At 40.9% G+C, this 16,972-nt stretch overlaps 1 protein-coding gene across 1 annotated transcript in view; it reads right to left on the bottom strand.

Moving 5' to 3' along the window:
• Nucleotides 1-16,972, bottom strand: part of jmjd1cb (jumonji domain containing 1Cb) — a 109,555-nt gene that overhangs the window by 59,423 nt on the left and 33,160 nt on the right. Inside the window, exon 2 of the mRNA XM_020083306.2 lies at nucleotides 3,658-3,855. Within this exon, the coding sequence (XP_019938865.2) occupies nucleotides 3,658-3,855 (198 nt within the window). The remainder of the gene's footprint in view (nucleotides 1-3,657; nucleotides 3,856-16,972) is intronic.

Raw genomic sequence — 16,972 nt, 5'->3', positions numbered from 1 at the left:
GAACATGAAGTCACCAGCCTATTTGTGGGATTCCCCAAACTGACTAAGGTGAGTGGTTACACACTCGCAGCTATAAGCTTTAAAAAGGGAGTTGATAGTTGATTTATGCAGCTTAAATTAGTCGATGAGATGAGTCTATCGACTAAACAAATATTATTTATATATAGTCGTTTTATAGTCACTTAGAGAAATCAGTAATTTTCAATACTTAGCAAAGACACGCTCATAACAGTCCACAGGAGCCGTACAAACCAACACTGAGAAGGAGCACAAGGATGAGAGAGAGAATGAAAATGAAAAGAGAGTGAGAGACATTGAAAGGAGTAAAGGACAGAGACAAGCATCAATAACCATAAATAATTGAGGAAAACAAGGAAACAAGAGATGCAGAGAGTGTTTGGAGGCACAGAGGCCTAGTTATATAATGATGTAATAATTTGTGATGCAATGTTCTGGGTTTGTCCATCCCTCCGTCCATCTGTCGATTAATCTGTGAGTCTGGAGCAAATAAGACTTTCTAAGAAGTTGATATTCAGACTTTAAAGAAGAGCAACATCACAGAATAAAAGTAAAGGCTGTTAGATGCTGCTTCTTTGTTGCTGAAGTAATAAGAGAGTAGCATCTGCTAGTTCCTGTTATCAGTATTTCTCTCACACACTTTCTTTTGTAATCAAGTTGGTTCCTCCTCGGCACGTTCAGTCCAACTGAAGCATCTGCTTCACAGTAGAAAGTGTCCCCTGGTGCCTCCTTGCTTCATGCATTTAATCACGTTTCATAATATCCCTCAGAGTTTTGTGCTTTCTATGTTGTTTTCACTGTACAGCACTTTCAGAATAATAAACCTCAACTACGGAGTGAGATAGATCTTCAAATAAAGGTTACTGCAAGAGGTGCTTAGTCTCTTATAATCATGGGTGTGTTTTGGGTGTGTTCAGAGTGGCGTCTTCCATTTCCATTAAAGACAGACGAGCTTGTGCCATGGTTGATTGATTTATGCTGGAAGATTTCCAGGTAGTAAGAGAGAACCCTTCTCTGCAGAGGAGAGATCTGCTCCTGCTTGGTCAAATACAGGTATATATTACTATCTTGATAATGTGCCTTATATGACATATCTCTATTAGCACTGTCAAAACTAATTTTGCTCATTGTGTCATAAGAAGGAAAATTTTGTATTTATAATTATATTTATTTCAACATCAATAGGAGTGGAGTTTACGACGGGCCATGCTGATTGAGGTGCATATTTTCAAGATGTAATCTTAAATTGCTGGAGCTGGATATGTCGGCTAATAGCTAACATAGCTCAAATATCTCTACCAAAAGTTTCCACAGTTTTACCGTCCACTGACCAAACTCTGAGGTATTTCAAAACAACGTTTTAGATTGCTCTCGTCTGTGGCCGGGTTGGATTGCAAACGTTCTGCCACATCAATCATGTTGAATTATCTGCTTGTGTCAGTTTGACCTACATTTCCTCCTCCATCAGTAAAAGTGACTATGCGTGACTCCTGTCCATCATGCAGTGATTTTATATAATCAAATTTAGACTATTCGTTGACCAAACAAGACTGCCCCAGTGTATTGATAGAACTAGTGCTGTGGAACTCTACAATATACTGAAATTATCATGTCAACTTTTGAGGCTGTCATTATTTCTGTGAGATCTTTTGTTAGTCAGACTGTCAATTACATTTCTGGCTCTACTTTAAGTGCTAATCATTAAGGTAAATTCCTATTAACAAGATCAGTAGAGTACAGCTCGCAAGCAGCATGAAACCTTCATGTTCTGGCCGTGTGTACATGTGTGTCTGTGCGAACCAGATTTTCAAGCTGTTGCCATGACAATAGCAGAGAGGCAAGTGATATGACGAATAAGTGAAAAAAAACAGGAGGAGGATTCAGACAGAGAGAGAAACGACCAGTTAAAACTGTGTTTGGAATTCTTTGAACTCTTATCTCCCATGCATGTGCCAGATGGCGCTGTGCACATTGCTATTACATAATCAAAACAGTGAATCACATTTCTACGTACACAGCCACTCTTGGGCACGCACACACACTTACACACACGCACACACAAACATGCACACAGTCCAAAACTAAATGTCATTAATGTCAAACATTTATAAACCAAATCCTCCAGCCAGAGACCGACTGAAAACACTGAGCTCCGATAGCCTAAATACGAGTTCACTGCCACAGACAAACACACTAGAGCATACACACAGCAATGTCATCTGAGGTGTGCGTATGATACAGTAGATGAGAAAAACTTTGTCATATACACACAACAACAAAAACACCACAGCAACCATACTGTAACCACAAAAAAGCACATGAATGTGTGTGTGTGTGTTTGTGTGTGATGGCAGAGAGAAAGAGATGATGTGTTCACAGATAATAACACACAGAACAGAGTGGGAACAGTTGAAACCACCAACCATCAGAAGAATACATTTTAGATGTGGTTTCGGTAACAGTCACTTCACTACACAGACTGATAGTGAACCCATATGTTCCCGAAATAAAAGGTAAAGCAGGCCTGGCATTTTAAACACTATCCCCAAGTTATCAACTCAACCTATAATTAGATCCTCTTCTATCTCAACCAATATTGAATTTCACTTCAACTCCAATAAAACTAAATCAAACTACTGCTCAGTATCTGCTGCTGAGGAGCAGCTGGTTAACTTCATACTGAGCTTATATATCTAGTGTTAATATCCAGGTTCTGATAGTGTGTTAAAACTACAACTTCAGCTATAGTGAAGTTTCTCCAAAAACATCTACATTTGAAGATAAGGCTAAATTAGACCAGTAACCGAACAGTGCCAGTGCTATCAGACACACAATGTCATAAGTCATGTTTATTGTATATACAGTAGATGATGCCAATGTGCTCAGAGTTCAATGATTATTTCTTCCTGCTTTAGATCCTGACAACAATGAAACAAATACAGTAACAAGTCAGGCTTTGTTCCACTCCTTCTCCTCCTTCAGTATCAGGCTTGTTTACTTGTGTTCTCTCTCCTTTCACACAGCCCTCTCTTTATCTCACTCCTTCAGACAACTCAGGAAGTCTAATCACATTTAATCACAGATTAACATCAATAAACATGACAAGACATGGATGCTTTTTTTCACATTGTTAACTCTGGCAACCAGTGCTCACTTAGTGTGACTGCAGCTGTACACAACAACCAGTAACTATGGTTTTTGCAACTACAGAGTTAAAGGTTATGGTTGTTCTGGTGGAAACACAGATACATTTCCCAAGTTTCTTAAAGGGCACATGGGTTCAAACAAATGTTCCTGCAGTGAAAAAGACAAAATCTCAATCAACAGTAAAAAGGTAAACTCTGTGTGACTGAATGAGCCGATAGTCCTCAAATAAGCGCCAAAATCTCTGTGAGACTCAACAAAACTCACAGAGACCATAACAATGCTGGTAACTACAGCCACCACTCAGTAACCACCAATATCCACGTGCACAGAGACAAATTCATGCAACACAAAGTGAGGGTATATTCAGAAGAACAGCATTCAGTAGTTTGTGGTAAACACTGTGGTCACATTTAATGTCACAAATGGCTGAGTCATATGGACGAATGTTCCCTTTACTGTGTTCAGCCTATAAATAGAAAACAAAAGTCTTACCAGGGCAGGCCACTGTATGTGTTTGGCCTTAGTTGCCTGCAGCAGGCCTCCTGCTCCTCCACCTGCTCCCACTCCTCCTGCTCCCTCCTTCCTATTGGCCCAGACCAGCTGGTGCTCCAGTAGAAACAGCTGGAAATCCTCATAGACCTTGACCCACTCTCTCTTCTCCCACTCCTGATCATCAAACTCCACATATACCTGCAAACCAGAGGGAAAAACAAAAATTCAGCAACCACATTACATGCAAAGTTTGGTCATGTATTTTAGAGGTAAGCCTGTTTATTCTGTAAAGGCTGTGCCAGTGTTTGCTTCTCTTATCTCTCACACTCCCAGAGCAATCTCCTCACCCACTCACTCTGCGTGTCTGTGTTCAATGCCGGCCCACACAGCGCCCATCCACATTTATGGATTCATTTTTTTGGATGTATTGTGCAGCTGTAATTTGTTGTTGTGTTGACATTTTGGTTGTTATTTACACAGCTGTGTGTTTTGTTAACCAGTGTCTGTACCGTGTTGTTTACAGTAGCTGAAGCAGTACTCTTAGATTGGCCCATTTTTATTCCATAAAGGCTATTTATTTTAACAAATGTTTCATTTTCACTCTCTCCTCCATCTTCTTTTGCACTCTTCCCTCGTTCATCCCTACATACAACTCATCTTTCCCCCTCCCATCTAACATAATGCAATGCCGTCAACTGAGTGATCCCTGGAAGTCAGCAGACACTGAGGGCAGCACTGTTGTTGTAGTCTGTTTATTACTAGCTGCTTTTATCATCTGACTCGAATCACGCTACACCTCCATCGAATATTGATGTCTCAGTATCAGTAGCAGTCATTCCAGGACACTGCTCCCTGCTTCTACCATCCTCCGTGCATTCTTTCATCTCTAATTCATTCCAGACAACAAAGATGAACCTCCATCTGTCACTGTCCAGATCTCCATTTCAATTCAGGTGAGTGTTATTAATTTACATTAATTAACAGCTTTAGTGCAATGTCATTTAAGGACACAGCTATTAATTATTTATTATTTCATTACTGATTTATCAATTATATTCCTAAGCTATTAACGATCACCACAATGTCCCAGGTTCAAACAACCAAATATATGTGATTTTGGTGATGCAAAAGCATAAAAGTAGGGGAAAATTATAATTGGCAAGGCCCATTATTCAAAACTAAATTCATTTTTTGTGGAATTATTTCTTATTTCTCAATAAAAACGTGCTAGTTTGGTTCCAAGATGACCTCAAACTAAAAAACCCATATCGATAGATCTCAAAATAAAAACAACAATAATAATAATAATACTCGAATCTAGCATTATTGCCACAAATTTACAGAATACATGCAAATATAGACACAAATACATGTGCACAAGTGGTCAGCAGAGAAATGATACATGTGTGCTTAATCTACAAAAAATATGTTGTTACAAAGGCTGAACAAAACTGTTGAACTTAATACCATGGTAATAATGAGAGTATAGCTACATTAAACTCACAATAGAGGTGCATATCCTGTGTAAGCAAACATATGTTGATTGTGCATAATAAACACATTTTATCTGTCATGAGAGAGCAGGAACACCAATAACCAGACCAAAGCCCATTTTTCATCGAAAACATCAGACCTGGCTGATTCTGCCATAGCTAGAAACTACTGTCTGAGTTATTCACAGCCTCAGGTTTCTCTGACTCATCCACAACCTGCAACCCACAGAACACACATCACATGTCTGACTGTTTTGTTCTGAGCACCTCATGTAACACGCTGAAGACAATCCAAATCAATACTGCACCTGATAAATCTACCCCCCCCCAATCATCATTATTTTTGTTGTAATGTTAACTGACTGACTGCTTCTCTGTCAGGAACAACAGGTATGCTAACATTCCTGTTAAACCTGTTCGCTGTATGTTTATGTCAACGCAAGTGTGTGCATTTGTGAGTGTGTGTCTGTTCCCATTATAGGCTATCCGAGGACAAATTTCATTCTAAATACCAGTCAATTGGGGACTGTGTCTGCATTTGGGAGAAGCTGATTTTATGGTTAGTGGTTAGGTTTCGGGTTAGATCAAGGTTACGGTAAAGGTTATGGTAAAGGTTTGGTAGGTAGGTAGGTAGGTAGGTAGGTAGGTAGGTAGCTAGAGTTTGGCTAGTAAAGTCTATTCAAAGTCTCCAACAGTGATGTAGGACTTAATGCACATGCCTACACATAGGAAAGAAAACCCACTTGATCACACATATGCATAGGAAGTAGTTTTGGCATCTGTACATCATTCATTCCTGTGTATATAGATTATGAACATGTACAGTCAAATAGCATGATAAGGGCTGTGATAAGAAGTGAAGATGAGAAAGACACATTCTAACCCACTGTCAGTGTCTGTGCACACACTGATTACCATCAGCAAGTGACCCGCAACACGTGCAGAGCAGGGATGATACTGGATTGTGTCTACACAAAGAAATGCACACAGTGCACTGAGTGCACAGAGTGTTCCGTCGAGAAAAACATTCACATGCAAGGAAAGGGAAAAGTGTCTGCTGAGTCTGTTGCCACAGTAACGGGAGGCAGCAGTGAGTGGTGGCCATGGACACACACACACACACACAGCTCTGAATCTGTAGGCTCCTATCAGCCACAGTGAGCAGAATAAGAGACAAAGGGAGAGAACAAAGGGGAGCAGATGCCACACTTACAACACAGTGCAGCATCGGATTTTATCAGTATCAGCTCTCACCATCACTACATCACTACAGGCTGTGTCATTCTTCTGAAGGCCTGCTGATAGCACCTATTAAAGACACTGACCTCGACAAAAGAATGAGGCTGACCTCAGAGTGAGGCCATCCAGTACTACCCTGCTGCACACTGTGCAGATGGTGTGTGTGAGTATGTGGCTGAATGATTCAGGAGCTCGGTGCTGGAAAAAATACAGTTTTCAGAGGTTTCAAATTTGCAGTGGTGCACCTGAAGATGCTACCCGAGTTTGTCACATCTCACCCAAACCGCAGCATGGCAGCAGCATCCTTAGACATCAAGCAAGCACATTAAAGAAACACATCTTCCCATAAATGAAATCTTGTGGAATGTTGTTCTAAATCTAAATGCATTCCTGTCATTATTCTCCTGTGGCGAATTATACCTCAAACAATGAAAAACAAAAAACAGAGAAATATGTACCTAGTTTCTATTCAGCCTTTTTTGTGAATGAGCACTTGTGCATAATGGGTTTGATTCCCACCTCAGAATCAGTGAATGTCCAGCCTTACACTTACACACGTTATGAAAAGAGAAGCAGCGGACCGCCTTTTTCAGTTGTGAACGTTCACATGCAGCTATGCACAGTCTGTGTTTTTTTTAGATGTGGCACATTGATCTGTCTGAACACAAAAGATTTATTTTAGTCAGAATGGTGATGAATAAAAAACATCCAGTGAGCAGGAGCTATGTGAAAGGAAACACCTTTTTGAAGAATCATAAACTGGTCTGATGAATCTGGATTTCTCAACCCCCTGAATCCATAGAGCCAATCTACCTTGTGTCAACAGTCTAGGCTGCTGGTGGTGTGATGGTGTGGGGAAGGTTTTCTTGTCAAACCTTGGGCCCTTAACACCAATAAATCATGGTCTGAATGTCACATCTAAGTATTGTTGCCGACCATGTTCATCTTTTTATTGCCACAGTTTATCATGTAATGCCTACTTCCAGCAGGATAATGGTCCATGTCACTACGGCTGTTTGATGGCTACCCTGTATTAGAATGGTGTTCCTAATAAAGTGCTCTCTATGTGTGATCAACGGCCCTTTTTTCTACACAGTGTCAGACTGGACCCAGCTATGCATTTGAACACTGCGGCTGTAGGTCAAGTAACATACAGGAGGAGGAGATGATGGTAACACAACATCTTTTCATTTGGACCCACTTCAAATATAATGAGAGAAACAGTGAAAGTGTAATATTGTCACACTCATTATCTGGACCCAAATAAAGTCTGTTAAGCAGTAGTTACTGTAGCTGTTCCAAACATTTTACAAATATCTATAAATGGCCGTAACTCAAATGTTTCTGTTTCTCGAAAACCACGATGAGACTGAAATGTTTAGTTTTAGTTGACTGTCACAATAAAAATATGTTTCAGTATATAATATATCAGAAGTGAGACTACATCTGAAAATAGCTGAGAAAATGAGTACCCCTCTCTGATTGTTTTTGCATGGTCGTGTGCACGATATGCTTCTATATATGAACATATGTGAATGTGTGTATAGTGCACAGTGTATAATCTGCCCATCACTAAAGGCTGCAGAGCTACTTTCTGGCTGGCTGCACCAGAGGCCGCTGACAGCCAATGAGCATGAGCCGTGAAAGCAAACGACCAATGCAGAGGGAGCAGCACTATCTGTCTTTTAAATAGAACACCGCAGAAAGCTGGAGAAAACACATGCCGATACAGAATACAGAATACAAATGAGAACGGAGGCTGAACAGTGGACGAATGAAGACGATGTGACAAACGACCTGAAGATAATGATGAAGCTGAGAGGGCATGTGTGTATTAGCAGTCCACTTCTCCGTCTGTGTGTATATTTGATGTGATATGTGTGATATAATGTTATTTTCCTTCCTCTCTAATTTCATCGGGAATGACATGAATGCGTACAGTCGATCTTGGATCAATCAGTCCACAACTTTTCTGTTACTTTTGCCGCTACACAACCCTCTTCCCTTTCTGTCTGTCTGTCGCAGGCTGTCTGTCTCTCAACGCAGCAGCATTACCCCGCTGTAAATCATATCCACACATACACACAGACACACACACACAGTAAGCTCTATCCTGCTCTCCAAAAACTCTAATCTGATTTATTGAGCTTGACTGCACAGAAAACATGTAGGCTAGCTCGGCTAAAAGGACTCCTTTATCCCCTTCACCCCCCCAGCCCACAACCCCCGACCCGAACCGCCTTGCACATAGAACACACAGATGAAGTGTGCGCACGTGCACACACACACTAACAAACAAAGGTACAGCTAGATGTGTATCCGAGTCCAAACCTAACCACAACTACATTCAGTGACAGAAACACAGCCACCCCTGCCGGAGGAAATGTTACCTATGATTACTTACTTAAAAAATGTATCTCATAAGGTGTTGCACTGAATCAACACCTCTAGCACAGGACTCTTGTGTTAATATGCAGTAGTTATTGCTCTGTATAATCTGGTAAACTGGAAACTGGCATGATTCTATTCTTTCACGTGATTGGATTCCTGCATGGCTAAAGAGGGAAAAAAAACATGATGTCTTCAAGGGGGAATGTAGGAACCTGTGCTTCTAGAGCTTGTCTCACACAAAGGAACAGAAGTCCAAACACGTCAGCCTATGCTGCTGTTCTTTTCAATCCGTCTGTTATTAGTGACTCCACTTTATGGAAGTGCAACACCAAATCACTCAAATGTCCCTGAGCTTGCTGTCCCGGCCAGACTGTATTAACTATATGTCATGGTTGAAGGGCAGCTGCAGGTTGCTTCAAGGAGTATTCAGAGCCTTGACTTTATTACACTTTCACATTTAACCCCCCCTGGAGAATGGGGGGTGACACGGAGTAAAGGTCGGGGTCGCAGCCCAACCGGCAGCCGCTGCAGAAGGACTCAGGTATCCGTCTCCCTCCCTCCTTTCTGTCTGTCTTATTCAAAGTACAGTGTTAGCTGCAGGATGTTGTAATATGCAGTGGTTTCATAAAGGATTCCTTCACTCCACACACTTCAGTGTGTTGTAGATGTGATTTATTTAATGTCATTTTTTGTCCATCAGTCTAAAGTCAATCAACTGTAATGACAAACAGTTCAAACCTCTCATTGTGTATTTTTGGTTGAGTATCTACAAGTGTTGCACACCTGGTTTTGAACAGTTTGTGTCATTCTTCCTGACTGATCCTGTAAAGCTTGTCCTGACACGTCCTGAAGACACTCCACAGTGGTGTCCTGGCTACTTCAGCTCATTGTTGAGCCACTAAACAGTCTCAGGTCCTGGACTCAAGAGGAAAAAGGACCTCTCTGTTTGGCAGCATTTATCCATCCCTCAATTCTGACCAGTAAGACTCTAGGAAGAGTCGTGCTGGTTCCTAGCTTCTTGCATTTCACAGTTATTGAGGCCACGGTTCTCCTGGGAACACTCAGAGCTTTAGAAATAGTTTTATACCTTGCCTTGATCTATGCCTCACCACAAAATGTTACAGTGAAAGTCTAAAAAGAGTTTTTTTGGATTCATGACTTGGTTTTAGCCCTGTTATGAACGTTGCAGGTGTGTGTGCCCAGTGAGTTCAAATGTATATAGCCTACTCTGTACATTTAGGCCCTACAGCAAACACAGACAAGATTATAGGGCAATACGTAATTACCAAAATAATGAATTCATTTCAAACAGGAAACATGAACACCACCATACCTTGTCTCCTGCCACAAAATGCACTGGGACATAAAATGTGACTGGCTATCAGTTAGCTTATATGACACAACAGGGTCCTGATGAAGCAGACACATTAACACTCCAAGAGTCCCTGGGTGCCATAAGAGGTTTTGTACAATACAACAAAGCAGAGCCATTTGAATGCTTTTATTGAGAGAGAAAAAAGGGGGGGGTGCAACGAGAGAAAATGATATGGCAGAGAGTGATCACAGCTTAGCCAAAAAAAGACAAGTTACTGCTGTGCTCGAGTGAAGTCATCAAGAGCAAAGGGCTGCAGGTCCTGCCAAGACACACACGTTGAAAGAATGGAAAGACATGAATTAAGCTTAAATGTCACAGACTACTGAGGAGCAGAGAGGACAACAAAGAGAAGAATCAATTACGTAAGAAAAGATAAAAACAGACAAATAAGGAGCGGGCGAGGGATAGGAATGACTCAGTGAAGGGAAATTAAGAAATGGATTGAGTGGAATGGGATAGGAAACAGGCCAAGAGGGGCAAAGAAAAAGATGTGAGGAAGATGAAAATGAGAACGAGGGAAGAATCATCAGTGGTAGACAGCTGAAATGGAAACGTGAGGGCAGGAGAAGAAATGAATATGAGGAAGAAAGAAGACAAGGAAAGAATGTGAGGAAAGAGAAGGAATGTGATAACAAAAAGGAAATGGAGATGAGAGCAACAGTTATAGGAGAATGTCAACTACAACTAAGGCCAAATTGTATTAGGAATGAAAAAAAGGAGGATGGATGATTGAAAAATGAACTAGAATTATCTTTCAATTTTTTTGCCTTTGCCAACCAGTCAAGTTGGAGTTTATGTCAACATCTGTCCAGACTTATGTCATATATATTGTGACTCAACAATGAAATACACTGTTAAAGACCAAAGTAAAAGCACGAGTGATGCTGAACTGACACCTTGTAAAGAACATCCCTAATATGGACGTTTGAAAAGAAGCATACATCTTCAACCCACAGCTTCAATGTGGGCACCAAGTTATGAGTCACCAATCCAGTATCAGACCAAATGACAAATGTTCTCAATCGCTCCTCCTGTGATGAGACGTTTGTGTAAAAAATGTGTCAAATTTAGAGTTTGTATTCTGGACCTAACATGTTATCACAGTGACCATGACCTTTGACCTCTGACCACCAGAGAGACAAACCCAAAATCAAAAAGCCTCCAGCCAAAGGCGTAAAAAAAGTAGAGTGGCACTGCCTGGAAACCGAGTGACTAGCCTACCTCAACAGCAACCACACCAACAACATTGTAACCAAGGTGCCTCGTCCCTGACAACGGACCAAATGATGCTGCTTCTGCCGCTGCTGCTTTCTACTGCTACAGAATATCAATCAGTTGGGGGAGAGACAGCGAGAGAGAGTGGGAGACAGACTTTGATAGAGAGATGGGTCCCCAGAGGTACATAAATATATGAAGCAGCTTCTGAGTCACTATAGGCTGCTGGCTGGCTTCCCCTTGCAATTACCAACAACCAAGAGAGAGTCAGACACAGAGACAGAGACAGAGAGAGAAAGAGAGAGAGAAATCTCATCATGCAGGGACACAGAGAGTAGAGGAGAAGAAATCTCATCATGCAGGGACAGAGAGAGCAGAGAAGAAGAAATCTCATCATGCAAAGCAGAATTCAAGTACGGCTGCTGTGGGCAAAGACACGTTTGATGTTCTCTACTAATACAAAACACTGAAACTCAGAAACACTTTGTGTGTGTGTGTGTGTGTGCGTGCGTGTGTGTGTGCGTGTGTGTGTTTTATGACTACTGAAATTGCTCCAGGCGAGAATGGTGGGGCAACTGTAGGACATGAAGATGAATGAGGACACAGAGAGTCGGAGATGGTAATCTTGCAACCCAGCAGCTCATCATGCATTATCACAGTGAGGGAGGATGGGCCAAGGTGTAAATGTCGCAGTGCAACATCCTCTAACATCCCGGCCAACACATCAGTAACTTCTGTCAAGGTGCTCATTAATGGCCAATGCACACAAACACCCACACGCACACACAGGTCCCTCAGACTCGCTTCCATTAGACCACTCTCACCAAAATTGAAAAACTGACTCGTAATATCAATATTTCCAAAGCGCAATAATGTGAAATCAACTGTTGAATCTACTTACTCTTAATGTATTTTTCTTTTTCTGTTTCTTACATCCCCTTACTGCTGTAGAACTGAGTGATTAACCAGGATTATCTTCGTTGTATACATCTTTCAGTCCTCGTATTTTTTTAATATTTTGTATTTGATTACTTTTGTATTGTTTATATTTATTGCTCTGTAACTGTTAATGCTCTGTAAATGCCAGTTGTGTGTTTTCATACAGTATTTTAGGCTAGGCTGTTTTTACAGTTTTCAGAATCCATTCCTCAAAAGGTGAAATCACTGTGGTTTAAGTGGATTGCCATTTTTAGTCAGTCTTGTCAGCATAAGCGTTGCACGTGAGTTATTACAGATGCCTGTGCTGTCAGAGAGAGGCTAAAGAGAAAATCTAAAAGAGATCAACAACAATTGTGTTCTTCACACATGTTTATGTCTGCACTGGCACATAATCACCTCTTCTGAACCTATCCACACTGTCCCTTTCTGCAGAGAACAAAGACAAGTGGCTATTCATGATGTAAAAACACTGCGGGACTCGAGATCTACAATTTCACACAGCGTCAAAGTCCTCAGGAGCAGCTCTACATCAAAGCAACACATCCAGTTACTTCAGGTCAAGAATAGATTCAGTAATGTGGTATCAGCTAAGTCACCAAACCAATAAAATACCCTCTGTGTGAACGAACAGAGCTTTAAATGGTCAAACCCAGTTAAAGATCCATCACGGACACAGACAGAACTCAGCAGGAGGAAAGAATGGCTCTGTTGTGGAGCTTCACTGGGGTGTGAGTAATGTGGAGGAGAGAGATGGAATAAGAGAGCAGATGAGCTGAAGTAATACCAAATGACAGCATGAAGAGACATCCCCTCTTCTACAAGGTCATCGGTCCCTCCCTCCCTCCCTCTCTCTCTCTTTCTCACTCTACCTCTCTCAGCTGAACCCACATGGGAAGCAGAGCAGTCACAAGATGGCAAGAACGACAGAGACAAGCGTAGAGACATGAAACGCAATACAGAGAGAAATGGGGTGAAAAGTAGGGAGAAGACGGAGAGAAGAGGAATTTAACTCTGCAGACACAGAAAAAAGAAGATGGGCTGAGAAAAAGATGGAGAGCAAGCAAGAGAAAGAGAGGCAAAGTAAACAGCCTTGAGCAGAGTGATGTGACCCAGCTTCCCCCCTCCTTTATGTCTTCCTCACGGAGGATGTGTGGGCCCAGGAGAGAGGAGGGAGGGAGAGGTGAGAGGAAGAGAGGGAAGGAAAGGGCTCATCCAAAAATAGTTCAGCGTTGTTGTACATACATTACGAGGAAACTACTTAAACAAGAATTCAGGCCGAATCTGGTGCATTTGTTATGCTTTCACTTTTTCATATAGTGTTGTATTAGCTCCAGTCTTGTCCGATGCAAATGTGTTTACTTCACCATTAGAGCACATTAGCGTTGACATTCAGCTGGAGCCCACTGCATGCAAGGTATCAAAGCAATCAAAGTACCTCTCTATTACGTGTCACTTCGTGTTACCTAATATTATATTCAGTTCACACTAACAACAACAGCGTGTTACTACCTTATAAATACAACAACAGGTGTGACACTATCTTCAGTCCAATTTAAAAGGAAAAGGTGGGCATTTTCTTTTGCTTGATGTAAATGTATTCCATAAAAAAAAACATGTGGTAGTCCATCTCTGCACTTTCTGATTTATCTTCTCAGTTGCTTTCAGCCTCAAGCCCATCAGCTCAAGACATAGGCATTTTAAGCAGAATTACAAATATACACTGATTCTGTGTTCAGCAACTTCCTGTAACTTCTTAAAGCAGACCGCCACTGCTTTAGGGTTTAATCCAACTGGTGCTCTGGACGGTATTTGGTAAAGTAGGATGGTGTTGTTTAGTCAACGAACTAAACTGTGTGTTCATGGTGATTTTGATTCTCTTGAATTATTAGTTGTTGATGCATGTTTCTGCATTAAACATGGATCATGGAGAATCATTAACACCCTTTGGAACATGGGGCTCACTAATGTGCTTTAGTGGTTGTTGGACAACAATGGAGCTCTGTGGCACAGATGAATAAGACATTTCAGGATTTGGATACACACAATACTCAGAGTGAGACATTCACAGTAGGTTTGGCTCAGCACATAGGATTTGTTGGCAATATGTTAAGTATAGGACATCACCATATGTTTATGTTAAAGGTTAGCCAACACATTTTGAACAAAAGAGAAAAAGAAAAAGGGAAAAAAAGCAGTGGAAAGCAGCTTACAGTAATTTCCTTCTTTAAATCCACATGCTGCCTATATGATATCCAGAATCTGTGATTAGACTGACCCAGCTAATTTGATTGTCAACCACAGTCTTCAGAGTTGTCTGTCCTTCATTTGTAAGTGATCAGGTCAAATGTAAGTGTTCAAGTATAATAAACCAGCCATGTCTTATCTTGTACACAGTTTATGAATCAGATATCAGTGGTGTATCTGTGCATATTGTTGGCACTGTGCTTCATTACATTGTTCGAGGGAACTATAACCTTATGCAATGGTTTACTTGTTGCCGCATTATGTTATACTAGCTAATATATGCCAACGTCAGTGGTCACTTGTAATAATAATGTTTAACAGTCATGTATTGTATTATTTTCTATCAAATCGAACTATATTCAATGTGAATTTTGATAGGGTTTTGAGAATGTATTCAATGATTGTTACCATATGCATATTGTATACGTATATTGTGAGTTGGCAGGTACGACCGGAGAATCGGTAAAGCCACTGAAGTGAAACAAAATCCATGTTTGTTGCTCTTAATTCTTTTAAAATAAAAATTCCTCTCTTTCTTAAGTTGTGTTCAGTCCGGTGTGATTCTACGGTGCAACAGTAATAAAACTGGTGTTCACACGTACACTGCTAATGAAGTTATTGTCTCGCTCCACATACTGTATTGTCGATGCAGAGCTATTAAATATGGAACACTGTCGGGAGCTATTGTGATAGAAACCAAAGGAGACGCCGTTGAATATTCAGCAGAAGGCAAGAACACAAACTAATAGAAAAATAAGACATTTGTTTCTTTTCTCCCTGCAACTTTTTTTCTTCTCCACATTTTCCTTCCATCGTCCTTTCTCACTCCATCTCTCCTGATAATACAGCTCTAATAATAGCCGAGTTGCACCGAGACAATCATTTGGTGGAATCTAGGGCAGCCGCTGCAGAGGCAGTATGGGAAAATCCCTGTTGCCTTCTCCAGCGTGCATGCTTGCCTGCAGACTGTGCAAGTTTATGTGCATGTTAGTGTTCTATCCATCCTGCACTGGAAGAAAGAGTGAGAGGACGAATTACTTTGTACATGATCCCTCCCATAGAGCTGATTGTCAGAGCTGGTGCTGCTGGATGTTTTTAAATACCAACAGGGTCACATTCCTTATGAACTTTGATATGCAGCAGCCTAACATGTTTTTATTGTAACAGTGGGCAAATGCCTCTAACTTGATATTCTTATTAATATGGCTGTAAGTAATAATGTACATGCATTTCATGTGAACAGTTAGGTACAGAATGTTCAATTCTGCATCAATGTCTTTTCAGATCAGTATATCTTATGAACCAAATGGACAGGTCTTAGTGCGCACAAAGCAGAACGTGCAGGTTCCTTGCAGACTGCTGTGACAGTTCCAGCAGGTTGCAAAGCTCATATACAGAATGCAACTAAGAGAACTGAACAGAACTGAATGTAGGCAGACACCAACATTTGTCAAAATAGATATTGGTCAAAATATTCTAAAGATAATTTCTTACCCATGTGGTGGCAGTACCATTTTTGAGTAAGTGAAGCACTGGGGTATGTGGAGGCTGGAATACCTGTGACATTTAATGCACAATTGATATTTTCAATGATTTAGATACTGACCTTTTCATTACTAACCTTCACTGTAGCTTCTTTGAAAATACCTGGACATGTCATAACATCTAGTTCAGGTGGTGAGGACATTTAAGATGGATCACACATTAAGGTTTCAGACTGGATTTTAGAATTCACAAATGAAATAACACTCCTTGAGAACCCCACACAAGTGTGTGTGCTATAAACTATAAACTATCAACTCACTGTCCAGTCATAACATGTCTGGGGGTAGGTTGTTTTCATGCTTTACTTTCTATTGATCCAATCTCACTGTTTTGGTGTGTTGTTTGATGTGTTACATAATCTCAAGTCTAGAGGCCAAACTCAAGCTGTCATCGGCTGGAAAGTGGGAATGGAGAAACACTGCACAGTGGAACAGTCATGTCAAAGTGACAGAGTCAAATTGAACTAGTTCCATGATAGCTCACTATACAAGACACAGTGGTGACAGGGCAGCTCTGTAGAACAGGGTAGGGAAATATCTACTGAATTGGCATGAAGATGTGTAAAGTGAAACATTGTGAAGGACAATGTTGTTTTCTTTTTTGTTTGTTTGTGTGTTTGTTATTTTATTTTTTTATTTGTGTGTGTGTGTGCAGCATTCAGCAGCAGCTTCTCATATCCTTGGTGTTGAGCAATGCTGTCAATGGTTAAACTAACAGACATGCTGGTGGTGCTTTGTCCTATCAGCTGTAACTCCTCAACCTGATGACAGGGGGGCTCAACAACGCTGACTGTCAGATGTCGACCCAAACCTATTGAATACTTAAGTCATCGACAGCTTTTCCTTTTCTAAGGAAGTCTTAGTTTGTCTACATA

This window comes from Paralichthys olivaceus, chromosome 21 (genome assembly GCF_024713975.1).
Source record: "Paralichthys olivaceus isolate ysfri-2021 chromosome 21, ASM2471397v2, whole genome shotgun sequence".
Classification (NCBI taxonomy): domain Eukaryota; kingdom Metazoa; phylum Chordata; class Actinopteri; order Pleuronectiformes; family Paralichthyidae; genus Paralichthys; species Paralichthys olivaceus.
This window is presented reverse-complemented; position numbering and strand designations above follow the sequence as displayed.